Raw genomic sequence first — 16,364 nt, 5'->3', positions numbered from 1 at the left:
TCTGCTTTTATTTGGAATGGCTAGCTTTCTGCAGTAGCTACAGGTTTATTTTCATTGTAGGATCATTGTAGTTTGTGTTACACTGCTCAGAGTAGGGTCACCTTGACTGAAGGTAGCTGCATTGCCTGAAGCACTCAGACTCGATTAGTAATTCATAAATAGCACAGGTGTAAGCTGTGGCCAAATCCTGGCTCTGTTCAGAGTCCAGGCTTTCAGTACCTTAAATCAAGCTCCTTCACTGGAACGATACATCTGCAGGAGCTGTGTTTGGGTAGTGCTTCAGCTCACGGCATTGCGCTCTGGCGTGCTTGAGGAGGGATGGGTGTTTGAACTGAAGCTGAGAACTGAATGCCTCCTTGCTCACAGAATCTGAACATGGATACTAGGCTCTTTCTGCACTGAACATATACAATGAGTGCAGTGTATGTACTGTTTGAAAAAGAGGCAGTAGTGTATGTACAGTTTGAAAAAGAGGCAGTTAAGGCAGGTTGTATCAAATTTCTGTGCTGGCAGGCAGGATTTGGCTTAATGACAGTTATGTCAGTATGGAACTATTGCACTACTGTGCCCAGAGTTGAAGTCTTCATCTTATAAGAAATACTGGGGTTAGATTTAGCTTGATGAGGGCCTGAATTTCCTGAATGGTAAATGCTCAGTGTGTGATTTCTTTAATACTCATCAAATCAAATGCTTATCCATCAAAGAAATCTTGTCTTTTGATTCTTTGGTTTGGGATAAAGTGGGTGGGGTGGGCTTAGAAAGCATTCAGCCACAAACTTCACATTTAAGATTCACAGTGCCCAGCTTTTCCTCTCCGACTAGAATGGTGATTTCTGTATTTTTCCCCACAAAAGAGTGAACAAACAAACAAAAAACCTGTGTGAGGGGGAAAAAAATTTTCAACAATGCTAAGTTCCCTTTCTGCTAGATTTTCTATCATCCTGTGAGGAAAAACTTCTCTTAGTCTCAAGCATTTTATAACCTAGTCTGAAATTGGTTAATATGTGTGGAATCACAGAATCCTTTGGGTTGGAAAAGACTTTTAAGATCATCAGCCATCATTTAACTACCATGTCTGGTGCTAAACTATGTCCTGTAGCACCACATCTTTTTGTCTTTTAAACACCTCCAGGGATGGGGTTTCAGCCACCTCCCTGGGGAGCCTATTTCAGTGTTTAATAACTCTTTCAGTGAAGAATTTTCTTCTAATACCCAATCTAAATCTCCCCTGATGCAACTTGTGGCCACTTACTTTTGTCCTATCACTTGTTACTAGGAAGAAGAGAACAACCCCCCACCTTGCTGCCACCTCCTTTCAGGTAGTTGTAGAAAGCCTCCTTTTCTGCAGTTCCCTCAGCTGCTCCTCACCAGCCCTGTTCTCCAGACCCGTCACCAGCTTTGTTGCCCTTCTCTGCATCTGCTTCAGCAGCTCCATATCATCCTGTAGTAAAGGCCCCACTGTACTCAAGGTGAGGCCTCACTGCTGTGTACAGGGGAGCAGTTGCTTCCCTAGTCTTGCTGGCAACAAGAAGCAGCAACAGGCCAGGATGCTCTTGGCCTTTTTGGCTACCAGGGCACCTGCTGGCTCATGTTTAGATGGCTGTCAACCAGCACCCCCAAGCCCTTTTCTGCTGGGCAGCTTTGCAGCTGCTCAGCTCCAAGCCTGTGGCATTGCATGGGGTTGTGACTGAAGTGCAGGGCTTGGCACTTTGGCCTCATTGAAGCTCATACTGTTGGCCTTGGCTGTTCAGTCCAGCCTGTCCAAGTCCCTCTGTAGAAGCCTCCTACCCTCAAGCAGATCAACACTCTTTCCCACCTTAGTGTCCTCTGAAAACTTAGTGCACTCAATTGCCTTGTCCAGGTCTTCAATAAAGATATTCAAGAGACTGGTCTCAGCACTGAGCCCAGAGGAATACCACTTGTGATGAGCTACCAACTGGATTTAGCTCCATTCACCACCAATTGCATTTGCTTTGTTAGACTTGGCAGGAGTGGAATTTCCTGGCTGAGTGATAGGCCAGTAAATCACTGATGCAATCTCCACTATACTCAGCAAAACCCTAGGGTTTTGGAGCAAAGTTGAGGAGAAAGCATTGGTTAATCTTTAGCAGTTATAATTTAATGTGTAACAGTGCTGTCCATAAGTTCACTTACCAGTGCTAAAAATTATCTTCATGTTTAGAAAAAGGCCACAGGTTGTGGTTTAACCCCAGCTGGCAACTAAGTACCAGGCATCTACTCACTCTTTTCCCTCATGTCTAGGTAAGGAGAGAATGTGAGGAACAGAAGTCAGAAAACTCATCCATTGCACTACAGACAGTTTATCAGGTGAAGCAAAAGCTGTGTGTGCAAGCAAAGCAAACCAAGGAGTTCATTCACCACTTCCCATCAGCAGGCAGGTGTTCAGCCACCTTCAGGAAGGCAGGGAATTGTTGCTTGGGAAAGCAAACACCATCACTTCAAACAGGATCACAGGATGTTAGGGGTTGGAAGGGACCTCTGGAGATCTTCCAGTCCAGCCTCCCTGCTGGAGCAAGACCATAGAACGCAGCACAGGTCACATGGGAACACATCCAGACTGGGCTGGAAAGTCTCCAGAGAAGGAGACTCTACAACTCTCTGGGCAGCCTGTTTCAGTGCTCTGGGACCCTTACAGTAAAGAAGTTCTTCCTCATGTTGAGGTGGAATCTCCTGTGTGCCTTGTCCTATCACAGGGTGCAACTGAGTAGAGCCTGTCCCCTCCCTCTTGACCCCCAGCCCTCAGATATTAATAGACATTGATCAGATCCCCTCTCAGTCTTCTCTCCTGACTAAAAAGCCCCAGGGCTCTCAGCCTCTCCTCATCAGGCAGTGCTCCAGTCCCTTCCAGTAGCCCTCCGTTGGACTCCCTCCACCAGATCCCTGTCCCTCTTGAACTGGGGAACCCAGAACTGGATGCAATATTCCAGGTGGGGCAGAGTAGGGGGGGGAGAACCTCCCTCAATCTGCTAGGCACACCCCTGTTAATACACCCCAGGATCCCACTGGCCTTCTTGGCCACAAGGGCACATTGCTGTCCCATGCAGAACTTGTCCACCAGGACTCCCAGGTCCTTTTTCTCAGGGCTGCTCTCCAGCAGATCACCTCCTAACCTGTACTGGTGCAGTTTATTCTTCCTTCCCAGGTGCAGGACTCTGCACTTATCCTTGTTGAACCTCATTAGGTTCCTCTTTGCCCAACTCTCAGTCTGTCCAAGTCCCACTGAATGGCTGCACAGCCTTCAGGTGTCTCAGCCAAGCCTCCCAGTTTGGTATTATCAAACTTGCTGGGCAGACTCTGTCTGTCCCCTCATCAATGTCATTGAAGATGTTGAACAGGACTGGACCCAGCACTGATCCCTGAGGGACTCCACTAGTCACAGCTCTCCAGCTGGACTTGGCACCACTGACCACCACTCTTTGGACTCTGTTTTGTAACCAGTTCCTAATCCCTCTCACACTCTGTTCTTCCATCCCACACTTCCTGAGCTTGGTCAAGGATGTTACAGGCGACAGTGTCAAAAGTCTTGCTAAGGTCAAGGTAGGCTACACTCGCTGGTCTCCCTGCATCTACCCATTCAGTTAGGACATCACAGAAGGCTATCAGACTAGTCAAGCATGACTTCCCCTTGGTAAATCCCTTCCAAGTGCCTAGAGATGACCTCCAGAATGAGCCTCTCCATCATTTTTCCAGGGATGGAGCTGAGGCTGGCTGGTCTGTAGTTTCCTGGAACCTCTTTCTTGCCTTTTTTGAAGACTGGAGTGGCATTGGCTTTCCTCCAAATGTTCCACTCTTCCTTCTTCTTCTACCAGGTCCTTATGCTGAGCATGATGTCACATGGTATTGACTGTGCCTTTGGTCAGCTGTCCCATCTGTGCCCCTCACCAGCTTCAATCCCAGGCTGCTTACTGGTTGGGTGTTGTGAGAAGCAGAAAAGGCCTTGAACCTGTATAAGCTCTGCTCAGCAGTAAGGAAACAATCCCCAGGTTATCAATGCTGTTTTCAGCACAAATCCAAACCAAAGTCCATACCAGCTACTATGAGCAAAGTTTAGCCTATCCCAGCCAAAAGCAGCACACCAAGATAGGGCTGTGGCTGGGGAGTTAGAAGACATTGCAGAAGCAAGGTCCATCAGTGTTCTGTCAGGCACTGTGTTGTGCTTGGTGTCCTTGTCAGGAAAATAGTATTTGTTCACTGATCATTTTAATTTCTCTGAGCAGTTGAGGATACCTTTTTTAGCTCAGTTTCTGGCAGAAGAGTAAGGAAGAAACTTTGCTAGAGAAGTTGTTTTTAATAGCATGTCTGAATAATACCAGCTCTAAGGAAAACAGACCTTGTTTTTCCCATCGTGAACCTAGCACACGTGGTACACAGCAAGGAAAATGAGTAAGAGCATGAAAAACAGAAGAAAGAGCAAGGTAAGTCATAAATTAATGAAGGGAGTTGCAGTGGTTCAGTTGAAAAGTGCCATACACTGAGGGAAGAGCAGCAGCTTATAGCTTGTGGGAGGGAGCTTATAGATATAACAGCTTGTAGATAGCTTATGGGAGGGAGCAAAGAAGTGTGGAGTATGAATAAGATGGAAAATGTTATTAGTGACATTTTAAAGTGAGACATACAAGGTGTAAGGGTTATTAGAAATGTTTATAAAACATGGTTTCTAAGAAAAAATTATATTGCATAGACATGAAAGGTCACATATTGGAATGGGCTGCCCAGGGAGGTGGTGGAGTCACTATCCCTGGAGGTGTTCAAGAGGACAGTGGATGTGGCACTTGGTGCCATGGTCTAGTCATGAGGTCTGTGGTGACAGGTTGGACTTGATGATCTTTGAGGTCTCTTCCAACCTTGGTGATACTGTGATACTGTGATATTGAGGGGAGACTACAGTCTCCAAATTTGGCAGCTAAAATATTTGTATGAGTATAAGATCTTGTTCAGAACCCAGTTCTAGATTCATAATGGTCTGTGCACCCTCAGGAACATCTCAGTACTATTGTAAATACAGAATCAAAGAGTGGGTTGGGTTGGAAGGGGAACCTTCAGAAACCATCTAGTTCCAACCCCCCTGCCATGGGCAGAGGCATCTTTCACTCAATCCAGATGCTCAAAGCCCCATCCAATTGGACTTTTACGACTTCTCTGGGCAGCTCATTCCAGTGTCTCACTACTCTCATCATAAAATATTTCTTCCTTGCATCCAATCAAAATCTGCCCTCTTTTGGTTTAAAACAGTTGCTTCTTGCCCTGACTCTACAGGCCCTGGTAAAAAGTCTTTCTGTCTTTCTTAAAAACTCCTTTTAAGTACTGGAAAACCATAATAAGGTTTCCCTGGAGCCTTTTCTTCTCTAGTTTGTACAATCCAAACTCTCTCAGCCTTTCTTCATAGGAGAGGTGTTCCAGCCCTCTGACCATTTTTGTGGTTCTCCTCAGGACAAACTTTAACAGGTTCATGTCTTTCTTGTGCTGAGGGCCCCAGAGCTGGACCCAGTGTGCCAGGTGAAGTCTGACCAGGGCAGTGGCAGAATTGCCTCTCTTGAGCAGCTGGCTTAGATTCTTTTGATACAGCACAGGATTCAGTTTGCTTTCTGGACTGAAAGCACTCATTGCTGACTACAGTTTTTCATCCACCAGTACCACCAAGTCTTTCTTCACAGGGCTGCTCTCAAGCCCTTCATCCCCCAGATAGTACTGATACTGCCTAATGCCCTGGGGTCAATGTGCAGGACCTTGCAGGCCTTGCTGAATATCTTGAGTTCTTTCTATTTATTGAGTTCAACTGTTTGTTGTCTTAGATACTGCTTTGTGTTTAAAAGGGAAAAAAAGCTATATTGGGACCAATAGAATATTTGTGGAATAGAACTTTCCTCTGGGGAATGTGGTTGTGTTCTAGACAGTGGCATGTTACCCCTGTGTTCTTCAACACAGGGAAGAGGACAATGCATGTGCAAAGTGTAGAAGGAAGTACAATAACATTGGATCTTCAGGTTCTGCGAGCTATAGCTCTTGCTCCACCTTCCAGCCATGCTTTTCCTCTTTGTTGCCAGCTCACTGTATTTGTATAGGTGAAACATCAGCACTGGGCTTACATTTCATTTGAGAAATACAAGAACACAATCCTGTTTCTTTAGTCTGCCAACTTGATTTCAAAGCAGATGCCCAGAAAGTGTGTCCTGACCTGTTCCACTGTCTGCTCTGGGTTTCCTTCCGTAAGGCAAACTCAAGCAGTGTTTATTTTCTGGTAGAGCCCATACATAGAACTTGGTGTACTGGCACACAAAACTTAAACTGTGCCTTTTTGCAGTTTCAAAAGGCTGGTTGTCTGCTTCTGTCTGGTTTTGTGTTTTAAATACTGTGTAAGTGCCTTTTACTTGGTTAAGTAGTCTTAAACTCGTTCATTTTAAAATGAAATCAGAGCCAGCAATAGTAGGAACTCCTGTAGTTTGGCTTTTTTATTCTAAAAGGCCATCAGCAGTGAAAACATTTCACAGCTAGGCTGGAAGGTATGAGGTTTAACAAGGCCAAGTGCTGGGTCCTACACTTCGGCCACAATAACCCCATGCGGTGCTACAGACTGGGGGATGAGTGGCTGGAGAGCAGCCTGGCAGAGAGGGACCTGGCAGTGCTGGGGGACAGCATCTGGACATGAGCCAGCAGTGTGCCCAGGGGGCATCTTGGCCTGGATCAGGAATGGTGTGGCCAGCAGGACTAGGGATGGAATTCTGCCCTGTGCTTAGCACTGGTGAGGCCTCACCTTGAGCACTGTGTGCAGGTTTGGGCCTTCCCTTCAGGGAGGATATTGAGGTGCCAGAGCAGGTCCAGAAGAGAGCAACAAGAGGGAGCTGGAGGGAAAGTCTGATGAGGAGAGGCTGAGGGAGCTGGGAGTGTTTAGCCTGGAGAAGAGGAGACTCAAGGGGACCTTATCACATTCAGCAAGTACCTGAAGGGAAGTTGTATTAAGGTGGGTGTCAGGCTCTTCTCCCAGGCAACTTGTGACAAGATGAGAGGGCATGGCCTGAAGCTGTGCCAGGGAAGGTTTAGGTAGGATGTTAGGAAGCACTTCCTCAGGGAAAGGAAATCAGACACTGGAATGTGCTGCCCAGGGAGGTGGTGGAGTCACCATCCCTGGAGGTGTTTAAGGCAAGATTGGATGTGGCACTTAGGTGACATGGTCTGGTTACTGTGGTGATGTTGGGTCATAGACTGGACTTGATGGTCTCAGAGGTCTATTCCAGCTTCAATAATTCTGTGATTCTGTAATCCATGTAATGCCATCTCTGTGAAGATTGGAAGCATAATGTTAGCAAGCAATTAATTTATTTATTTTTTAAATTTAACTTTCCTTGTGACCAAGTAGGGAGGAGTAAAGAAACAGTTGCCAGTAGAAATTATTCCTGTGTCAAATCTTGATAAATGGGTAGAAATTAATACAAACATTAACTCTGTAGCCTCGTGGAAAGGCCTTATTTCACCCTTTTCTGTTACTCTCTGCATTTGCTTTTGATAAAGTGCATCATGAGGCTATGACCCAGGAAGCCTTTACTTTTGTGCCTGTATAGAATCCTAGGCTTTACCAGTGAGGTGTAAATTGCTGGATGGGCACCTAAACCAGTACATTTTACCTTCCCTCCCTCATGAAGAGCAGATTTAGATTGGATGTTAGGAACAAGTTCTTTACTCTGAGGGCGGTAGAACACTGGAAGAGGTTGCTCAGGGAGGTGGTTGAGGCTCTCTCCCTGGAGGTATTCCAGGTGAGGCTGGGTGAGGCCCTGGGCAGCCTGATCTAGTTGGGGATGTCCCTGCTGACTGTGGGGAGGTCAGACTGGATGACCTTTGGAGGTCCCTTCCAGCCCAGCCCATTCTATGAATCCCTCTGATTTTTATTAGTATGGACTTGTTCTAATGATGTGTCAGTGATGAATAGACCTTGATTTACAGACATCATGACCATAGGTACCCTGAAATAATTTTAAGTGACTTTCTCTTACAGTAAGGGGTGCTAAGTACCTGCAACTCATTGGCTGTAAAGTATTCTGTCACATCTGTTACCTGCTAGTAATTACATGCATGACTTTTACTGTGGATTACAGTATCACAGTATCACCAAGGTTGGAAGAGGCCTCAGAGATCATCAAGTCCAACCTGTCACCACAGACCTCATGACTAGACCATGGCACCAAGTGCCATGTCCAATCCCCTCTTGAACCCCTCCAGGGATGGTGACTCTACCTCCTCCCTGGGCAGCCCATTCCAATGGACAGTATCACAGTCATTTGACAGAGAGTGTGGTGTTATTTTGATCTGTGAATTTAACCTTTTCTTTTGTTCTGTGACTTACTGGAATTAACTGTTAATTGCTATTTTAGTTGTGGTTGTGTTGGCTACTTCTTGAGGTAGTGTTGAGTGCTTGGGGTGTTTTTTTAGATTCTGATTTATTGTTTTACATTTTCTCTGATATTCTCTTGAAGTTTCAGAAACTTAAAGGCAATTAATGAATAAAGTCAGCCAGCTGCAGAAAAGCTTTCTTAGTCATTCTGGCTGAAGTAATGAAATAATGCAGAATATTTTGTAGTTTGGGATGCTGAAGGAACTTGCAGTTTAATTGGTGCAGGAGAAATGCACAGTCAAATAAATGAAATTTGGGTCATTTGCACATGAGCTTTCATCTTTTTAATTTAAAAATAAAATGTGAAAACATGAGATACCCCAACCTCAACATTTCAATGAGTCTGAACCATGCTAATCAACTTGGTCACAGAATCACAGCATGGTGGGGTTTGGAAGGGACCTCTGGAGACCACAGAGTTCAGCTCCCTTGCTAAAGCAGGTTGCACAGGACCACATCCAGACAGGTTATGAATATAGGTGCTGCAGAACTGGCCACAGTACTCAAGGTGGGGATAGAATCATAGAATTGTCAGGGTTAGAAGGGGACCTCAAGGATCATCCAGTTCCAGCCCCCCTGCCATAGGCAGAAACACCTCACACTTGATCAGGTTGCTCAGAGCCATATCCAGCCTGGCCTTAAAAGCCTCCAGGGATGAGGCTTCTGCCGCCTCCCTGGGCAACCTGTGCCAGTGTCTCACCACCCTCATGGGGAAGAACTTCTTCCTGACATCCAATCTCAATCTACCCATTTCTAGTTTGTTCCATTCCCCCCAGTCCTATCACTCCTTGACAGCCTAAAAAGTCCCTCCCCAGCTTTCTTGTAGCCCCCTTCAGATACTGGAAGGTCTCCTTGGAGCCTTCTTTTTTCCAGACTGAACAGCCCCAACTCTCTCAGTTTGTCTCCATAGCAAAGGACGAAGAGCTTTCCAAAGAGGACAAAGCTGATGCTAGATGAACTCCAGTCTTAACAGTTGTATGCTCACTTCAGCAGAATATATTTGTGTCAGCATGGTGTGGAATTTTGGGAGCGCCTGACTCTGTGGACTTGCTCCTTCCCTGTTGTTCTTGCAGATGCTGTCAGACCATGCTTGCTGGAAGGATTTCCATAATGTGTCATGTCACTTAAACTATTTGGAAAATATCTCAAGACAGTCTCTAGTCTCTGAGTCTAACTAAAGAGTATTTTAAAACAAATTACCCTTCTTTCTAGAATCCTTTTTACTGTGTTTTGGATACTAAAATAATTCTGTTGTATTTTGAGACAACCTACAAATTCTTTAATAGCATAAATTAATAAACTAATTCTTAATTTGCACAACATTCTGTTACTGTAGATATTTACCAGCTCAGAGGTTTATTCCATCATATCTTTAAAAGTCAAAATCTCAAGGTTAATAAAAGTTCTGTAATTGTTGACTTGTTGCTCATTTAGTAAATCCTGATTAATATTAGAATCATAGAATCACAGAACTGTCAGGATTGGAAGGGACCTCAAGGATCATCCAGTTCCAACCCCCCTGCCATGGGCAGGGACACCTCACACAACAGCAGGTTGCTCACAGCCACATCCAGCCTGGCCTTCAAAACCTCCAAGGGATGAGGCTTTCACCACCTCCCTGGGCAACCTGGTCCAGTGTCTCACCACCCTCGTGGGGAAGAACTTCTTCCTAACATCCAATCTGAATCTACCCATTTCTAGTTTTGCTCCATTCCTCCCTAGGTCCTATCACTACCTGACACCCTAAAAAGTCCCTCCCCAGCTTTCTTGTAGTCCCCTTCAGATACTGGAAGGCCACAATGAGTTCTCCTCAAAGCCTTCTCTTTTCCAGACTGAACAACCCCAACTCTCTCAGTCTGTCTTCATAGGAGAGGAGCTCCAGCCCTCTGATCATCCTTGTGGCCCTTCTCTGGACACATTCCAGCATGTCCAGATCCTTTTTGTAACAGGAGCTCCAGAACTGTATACAGTACTCCAAGTAGGATCTCACCAGAGTGATGTAGAAAGGGAGAATCACCTCCCTTCACCTGCTGGCCACACTTCTCTTGCTGCAGCCCAGGCTCTGGTTGCCTTTCTGGGCTGCAAGTGCACACTGCTGGCTCATACTGAGCTTCTCATCCACCAAATATTACTGACTTTGATTAAGAATGGATAGAGGAAAATAAAATGTGATATGTTTACTGTTCATTAAGTCAAATTGATTGTGTTCCTTTGGCCCATCTGCACACATTAGAATTTAGAAGTATTTTAGGAGGGAAAGTGTTGTATAAAAAATATAACATAAGAAATTACAGTCTGTGAGGGAGAAGTTACTAAGATTAAAATCATCAGGTCAGAAATATATTCATTTCATCTGAAGGAATGCTGTGAAACAGAAATGTGATTTTTCCACTTCAAAAACATCTGCTTCCTTTGCACTGATGTTTTTTGGACTTTGCACGTTCTGATACTTTGAGCCCCAGGAATTACTTCCTCTATAGATCATTTTGTTTTCTTTTGAGTCTGTACCACCTTTCCAGGATGCTGTTCCTTGATGCTTTTAAGGAGAACAGCCCTTCACATAGTTTCCTCCACGTGCGTGTCCTGAACGTGACTGTGGTGTGGGCGTAAATTCCATCCCTGCTTACTCCATGGGCTCTATAAATCTGCCTTGGGTGTTTTCCCCTGCCACCCATATTGCTGGCTGCAGGATGTGTCTGCACCACACACACAACAAAGTACACAGAAGAGGTTTACTTTTTTTTATATAACCTAGTCTAATAAAAGAATAATGTCCTCCTCACTGAGTGAACAGATGTGACAGGCCACGTTGCAGGCAGTGAGTTGCAGGTACTTTGCACCTCTCTTCAATATTCACCAAGTCCCTGTGGGCACTCAACTTCTAGGCTTCATATTAGCAAATCTAATCTGCAACAGATGCAGCCTGCAGAGTACGCACTGGTTTGTGCAAAGTTCAGTTAGAAGCCTGGTGATAACTGTACAGGAAATGCATTGGGAACCTTCAGTTCATTATTGATTTAAGACCACGTGTGGGCTGTTAGTGAGGAGAATAGTTCATTTAGTGTATGACTGCAGAGTCTGTTGCAGTGAGGGTAATGGGAACTCATGGCTTGAAGAGAGCAATTACACCTCTGATAGGAATCTGTAAATCTAACCCCCTTGTGAAACTGCATTTGAAGGCAGTTAAAATGTTTGAAGTTCTGTGCTTGGCTTGTTTTCTGGATCCAGTCCCCAGTTTGCACTAAATTCTATGAACTGATGTGCAGCTCTCATAAAGATCAAGGAAGAGGGAGCAGGAGAACCGATAAGACACAATGTGTGCACAGCAGAGGGTGGTTGTTTAGTTAGCATACGTGAGTTTCAGGACTCTCTAGTTCCTGTTCTGTGAACCAACTGCTTGTAAGTACTTCATACACTTGCTCTCTTCACACCTGTCTTACTGACCACTGACAGGACAACTTGTAACAAATATCTTTCTTTGAGCTATCACACTGGATACTTGAAGTCTACTTTTTGAGAACTTTGGAAATTCTGAAGCTGAATTTTGTGAGTCATGGTAAAGAAATATTTCTTGCTACTGGCACCATTTTGAGACACATTGTCTGGGGAAGGCTCCTTTCATATAATGATTACTAATGAGGGCAAGACTGTAGTTGAAGATGATACTGTGGTATGTATGGGTTTGCTAAACTGTTGTGCTTTTCGTGTGTTTCCATGCTAGATGCTTTGATGATCACTTGTAAGCTTTTAAATTGCTTGCTAACTAGTTGATTGCATCTTGGCAGGAAATTCATACAACATTGTGTTCTGATCTTGTGGCCTATTTTGACACTTGAGGAACTGATCTATGAACATTTGGAATGCTTGTAAAACCCTTGGTCACTTCACTGGCTCACAGAATGCAGGAGTTTGGATCCTAACACAAGAGAGATCTGTATTCTCACACTGAAGGCCAAAAAGTTAAGAAACTTATTTAGCTGTAGGTGTCTCAATACTAAAATAGGAGGTGGATGGAAAAGGTGGAAGAAATTGTTTGTGCAAGCTGGCTCACATAAACATGTGTTTTGCAATGTCAAGTTCCTCCAGTAGTGTAGGGTAGATCTTTCAATGAAGTTCAGTTCTGGATTTTCTCTCAGTGCATTCTTGGTTTATTTTTTTATTCTTTGCCTTTTTCTCCCTCTGTCTTGTCTGTGCTGCTGATATTTCTCCAGGGAGTATGATCTCTAACCTTGCATATCCCCTCTTCATATATGCTTCACGCCTGACTGGAGAAAGTCTGTTAATACTGAAGAGACCAAGTAAAGGCACGTCAGAAATATTGGAATAGCCCAGCTTTCCAGGTGCCTAAAAAAATAGCAGTGAAAAATTGTGACATGCATCTTGAGCTAGAGACGTGCAGTCAGCAAAAAATTGGCTTCAGTTTCAGCTACAAGCATTCAGAGGTACCAGCAGTGTGTAGGAAGACAGTTAATACATTGAAACTCTTGTGGCTGTGGGTGTAAAACGTGCCTCGGGACAGCTCTGGTGTGTGCATCCAGTGAGTACTGATTATGCCATCCTAGACTTCTAAACCTGAGGAGCACCTACACTGTCTTCATTGTTACTGTTTCCCTTTTACTTAAACATGTGTTTGTTGACTTTTAATTACTGATCTGATTTTACTTTGACTTTCTAAAACACTGCTCTGCATTTAATAAGAGGAGGCTGAGGGGAGACCTCATGGCTCTCTATAGTTCCCTGAAGGGAGGTTGTGGAGGAGTTGGTGCTTGTCTCTTCTCACAGGTAATTAGTGATAGAACAAGAGGGAACAGCCTCAAGCTGCCACTGGGTAGGTTTAAAATGGACAATAGGAAGAAGTTTTTCCCAGCAAGAGTGGTCAGGCATTGGAATGTGCTGCCCAGGGAGGTGGTGGAGTCCCCAACCCTGGATGTGTTTACAGGTGGTTTGGATGTGGTGCTTGGGAATCTGGTTTAGGGGTGACCCTTGTAGAGTAGGGTTCTGGATTGGACTTGGTGATCCTGAGGGTCTTTTCCAACCTGAATGTTTCTGTGATTCTGTGAATATGCAGGCAATGAAGGCAGAAGTAGTTAATTCTTTAAAGAAAGCATAATTTCTTTGTGTCTGGAAATTCTTTATAATATGAAGAACATCTGGAAATTGTCTAATATTCTGTATAGCACTGATGCATTTCTTCAGTTTCCTTGCAATGTATCATTCTTGCCAAGTGAGAATTGCTTTCTCTGTAGTCTCATGCACTAAGTTACTGCCTTGCTGACAAAGAAAGCCACGTCAGGTAGGTGGAAGTTCATGGCAGAGATGAGGATAATGCAGCTTTACTAACCTAAGATTTGAGGTAGTCATTGAGGTATAAGGAAATGAGTACAGTTGCCTAGTCATCTGCAGTCAACTAATTGTCTTCTGAACAGGATAATCAATCAGCAGAATAGGTTTAATGCTTCATCCCATGCCTTCCTGTCCAGCTCTGCTTTCCCACTACTCTCCTTTTCCATCTGCTTCAGGCGTACCTCTGATTTTCATTTAGAGCAGCCCAACCCTTACGCTGTCTTGTGCTGGCACTGTGTCATCTGGCAAGGCAGAGGCTGCAGCCTGACATACTTTGGAGAGGTGGAAAAATAAGATCTCTTCATTGTGAGAATAACTCATTGCAGCATGGGTACTGCAGCATTACCACAGAGTGGGCCTTTTTCACTTTGAAAATGCCTTTTGAGCCTTCACCTACATAAAGAAATCCACAGCTGGCTTCCCTTGGGAGATTTCTTTTATGAAGTCCGTTGTTGGGAAGCTAATTACCAGTTCATAGTCCTTATTTTACTTTGTTATTACTGCATATAAGAAACATATCATTTCTTTATTAGTTACAATTCTACTATTCTGAGTTGCTTCCCTATCTTTAACTGTGCATTTGAAAACCATTTCTGAAGTTCATCTCCTTTTTCTTTTGAAATACCAGGTTAGATTTGTTGTTTTCCTTTGGCTGAGCTCCCTGGGTAGCTTTTTGAACTTGATGTTTCCCTTGGGAATCAGCGTATCTGTGGTATGACCTTTTAAGCCTGACTTTAGGTTTGTTGTGGTTTTGTTTTGTTTTGTTTTGTTTTTCTGTTTCAGGAGGGAAAGAGCCAAGCAATGTCTACCAATTTAAAATACCTTTCCTTGGGCATCCTGGTGTTTCAGACCACGACTTTAGTCTTGACCATGCGTTATTCTCGGACGCTGAAAGAAGAAGGACCTCGATACTTATCCTCTACAGCAGTTGTTATTGCTGAACTTCTGAAGATTCTGGCCTGTGTTCTGTTGGTCTACAAAGACAGCAGTATGTGTCAAATTTTGCCCCACATAGTTTTCCTAATCAATATGCTGTATTGTAGTGGCAACTGCAAAGCAGCCATGTGAGTACAGGCGTACAGCAAAGCTTTTCCTTTCTCCTCATGTAAGAAATAGTCTTGGGAAGATACTAACCACACTTCACTCCTCAACACACAGTACAAGATTCTGTGTATTTGCTGAAGAGCAAATACTGTGTATTCTCTTCAAAGAAATGTGGATACCAAGGAGTGCAAGAATACATTGTCCACTAACAGCTTGGAGCTTGTGGTTTTCACAGGCATTTTAAGAAATTCATGTGTGGGAGTAGGAAAAAATATAAAGGTGTCCAAAGCATGAGTGGTAATTTAGAAGCCTATAATAAACAACAGATGCAGAAGAGGAGTGATCTCCTTACTACAGGAAGAGGTACAGTTTTTAGCTCAAAGAAACCTACAAAAGGCTTATTCAGATTGAGTCTGGTTCTTATTTTGTGCATTTTATACTGTATCTGGTGCTTGGATCTTCAACAGCTTAAAAATCCCCATTGTCTGTGCATGAATATTGGTGACTGTAGGCTTCTAAATGTGCACTCCTCCAATGTGCCATCTTCAGATATGGATGTGGTTTCAGTAAGCTTCACTGAAAGTATTTTGAGTAGTTGTGCTAGTCCTGATATTCCAGGCTACTTGAAGACGTTTTGCAGCCTTTTGTTCCCTACATATATCAGGCTTTTGAAAGCCAGACAACCATAGACAGTATTCTGAGGTCCTGTTAGCAGTGATAGCTCTAGGAAGGTGTCAGTGGTCACAAGATCACAAATCACAGGATGTTAGGGGTTGGAAGGGACCCAAAGAGATCACTGAGTCCAACCCCCCTGCCAGAACCGGACCACAGAATCTAGAGGAGGTTACATAGGAGTGCATCCACACGGGTCTTGAAAGTCTCCAGAGAAGGAGACTTTAAGAACAGAACAGAGCATTGCTATCTCTTTGGGGCTTTTGTTTGGTTTGGGTTTGTTGGGGTTTTTTTGCCTCTCCTTTTAGTGAATGTCTGTTTCTTTTATTGTTTCTTTGGGTAGAGTGCAATTTACGGACTCTGAACAGAGTGCTGCATGATGAAATACTTAATAAGCCCATGGAAACTCTTAAGCTTGCTATTCCTTCAGGAATTTATACTCTTCAGAATAACTTGCTGTATGTAGCATTGTCAAACCTAGATGCAGCCACATACCAGGTATTGCACCTTTGGATTTCTCTGAAAGTTTCAAACCTGTCCCCCTTCCCTGTGAATGACTCCCTGGTAACTGTTTCTGGGTTCTTGTAGGTCACGTATCAACTGAAAATCCTTACCACAGCACTGTTTTCTGTGTTCATGTTGAGCAAGAAATTGGGTGTATACCAGTGGCTTTCATTAGTGATATTGATGACAGGAGTGGCATTTGTGCAGGTAAATATTAACAGGAGGTTTGTGTTGGTTTAATGTGTTTGTTCAAGGAACATGAATTTCTATACTGGTCATACAGCATTCTGATTGTACCAGCTGCACGTGAAGGTCAGAGTATAGTTGGAAGCTACAAATCACAACTGGCCAGGGATAGAGGACACCAGAAATTATTTGAAGGCAGAAGATAACACCT

At 44.0% G+C, this 16,364-nt stretch overlaps 1 protein-coding gene across 2 annotated transcripts in view; it reads left to right on the top strand.

The window, feature by feature from the left end:
• Nucleotides 1-16,364, top strand: part of SLC35A3 (solute carrier family 35 member A3) — a 30,036-nt gene that overhangs the window by 3,140 nt on the left and 10,532 nt on the right. For both annotated transcript variants that reach the window (XR_008462431.1, XM_054165109.1), the window contains exons 2-4: nucleotides 14,531-14,735; nucleotides 15,807-15,961; nucleotides 16,052-16,174. Coding sequence is in view for 1 of the 2 variants with exons in the window: in XM_054165109.1 (XP_054021084.1) it covers nucleotides 14,549-14,735; nucleotides 15,807-15,961; nucleotides 16,052-16,174 (465 nt within the window). In the remaining variant the exon portion in view is untranslated. The remainder of the gene's footprint in view (nucleotides 1-14,530; nucleotides 14,736-15,806; nucleotides 15,962-16,051; nucleotides 16,175-16,364) is intronic.

Source organism: Dryobates pubescens, chromosome 11, assembly GCF_014839835.1.
Source record: "Dryobates pubescens isolate bDryPub1 chromosome 11, bDryPub1.pri, whole genome shotgun sequence".
NCBI classification, from domain to species: Eukaryota; Metazoa; Chordata; class Aves; order Piciformes; family Picidae; genus Dryobates; species Dryobates pubescens.
This window is presented reverse-complemented; position numbering and strand designations above follow the sequence as displayed.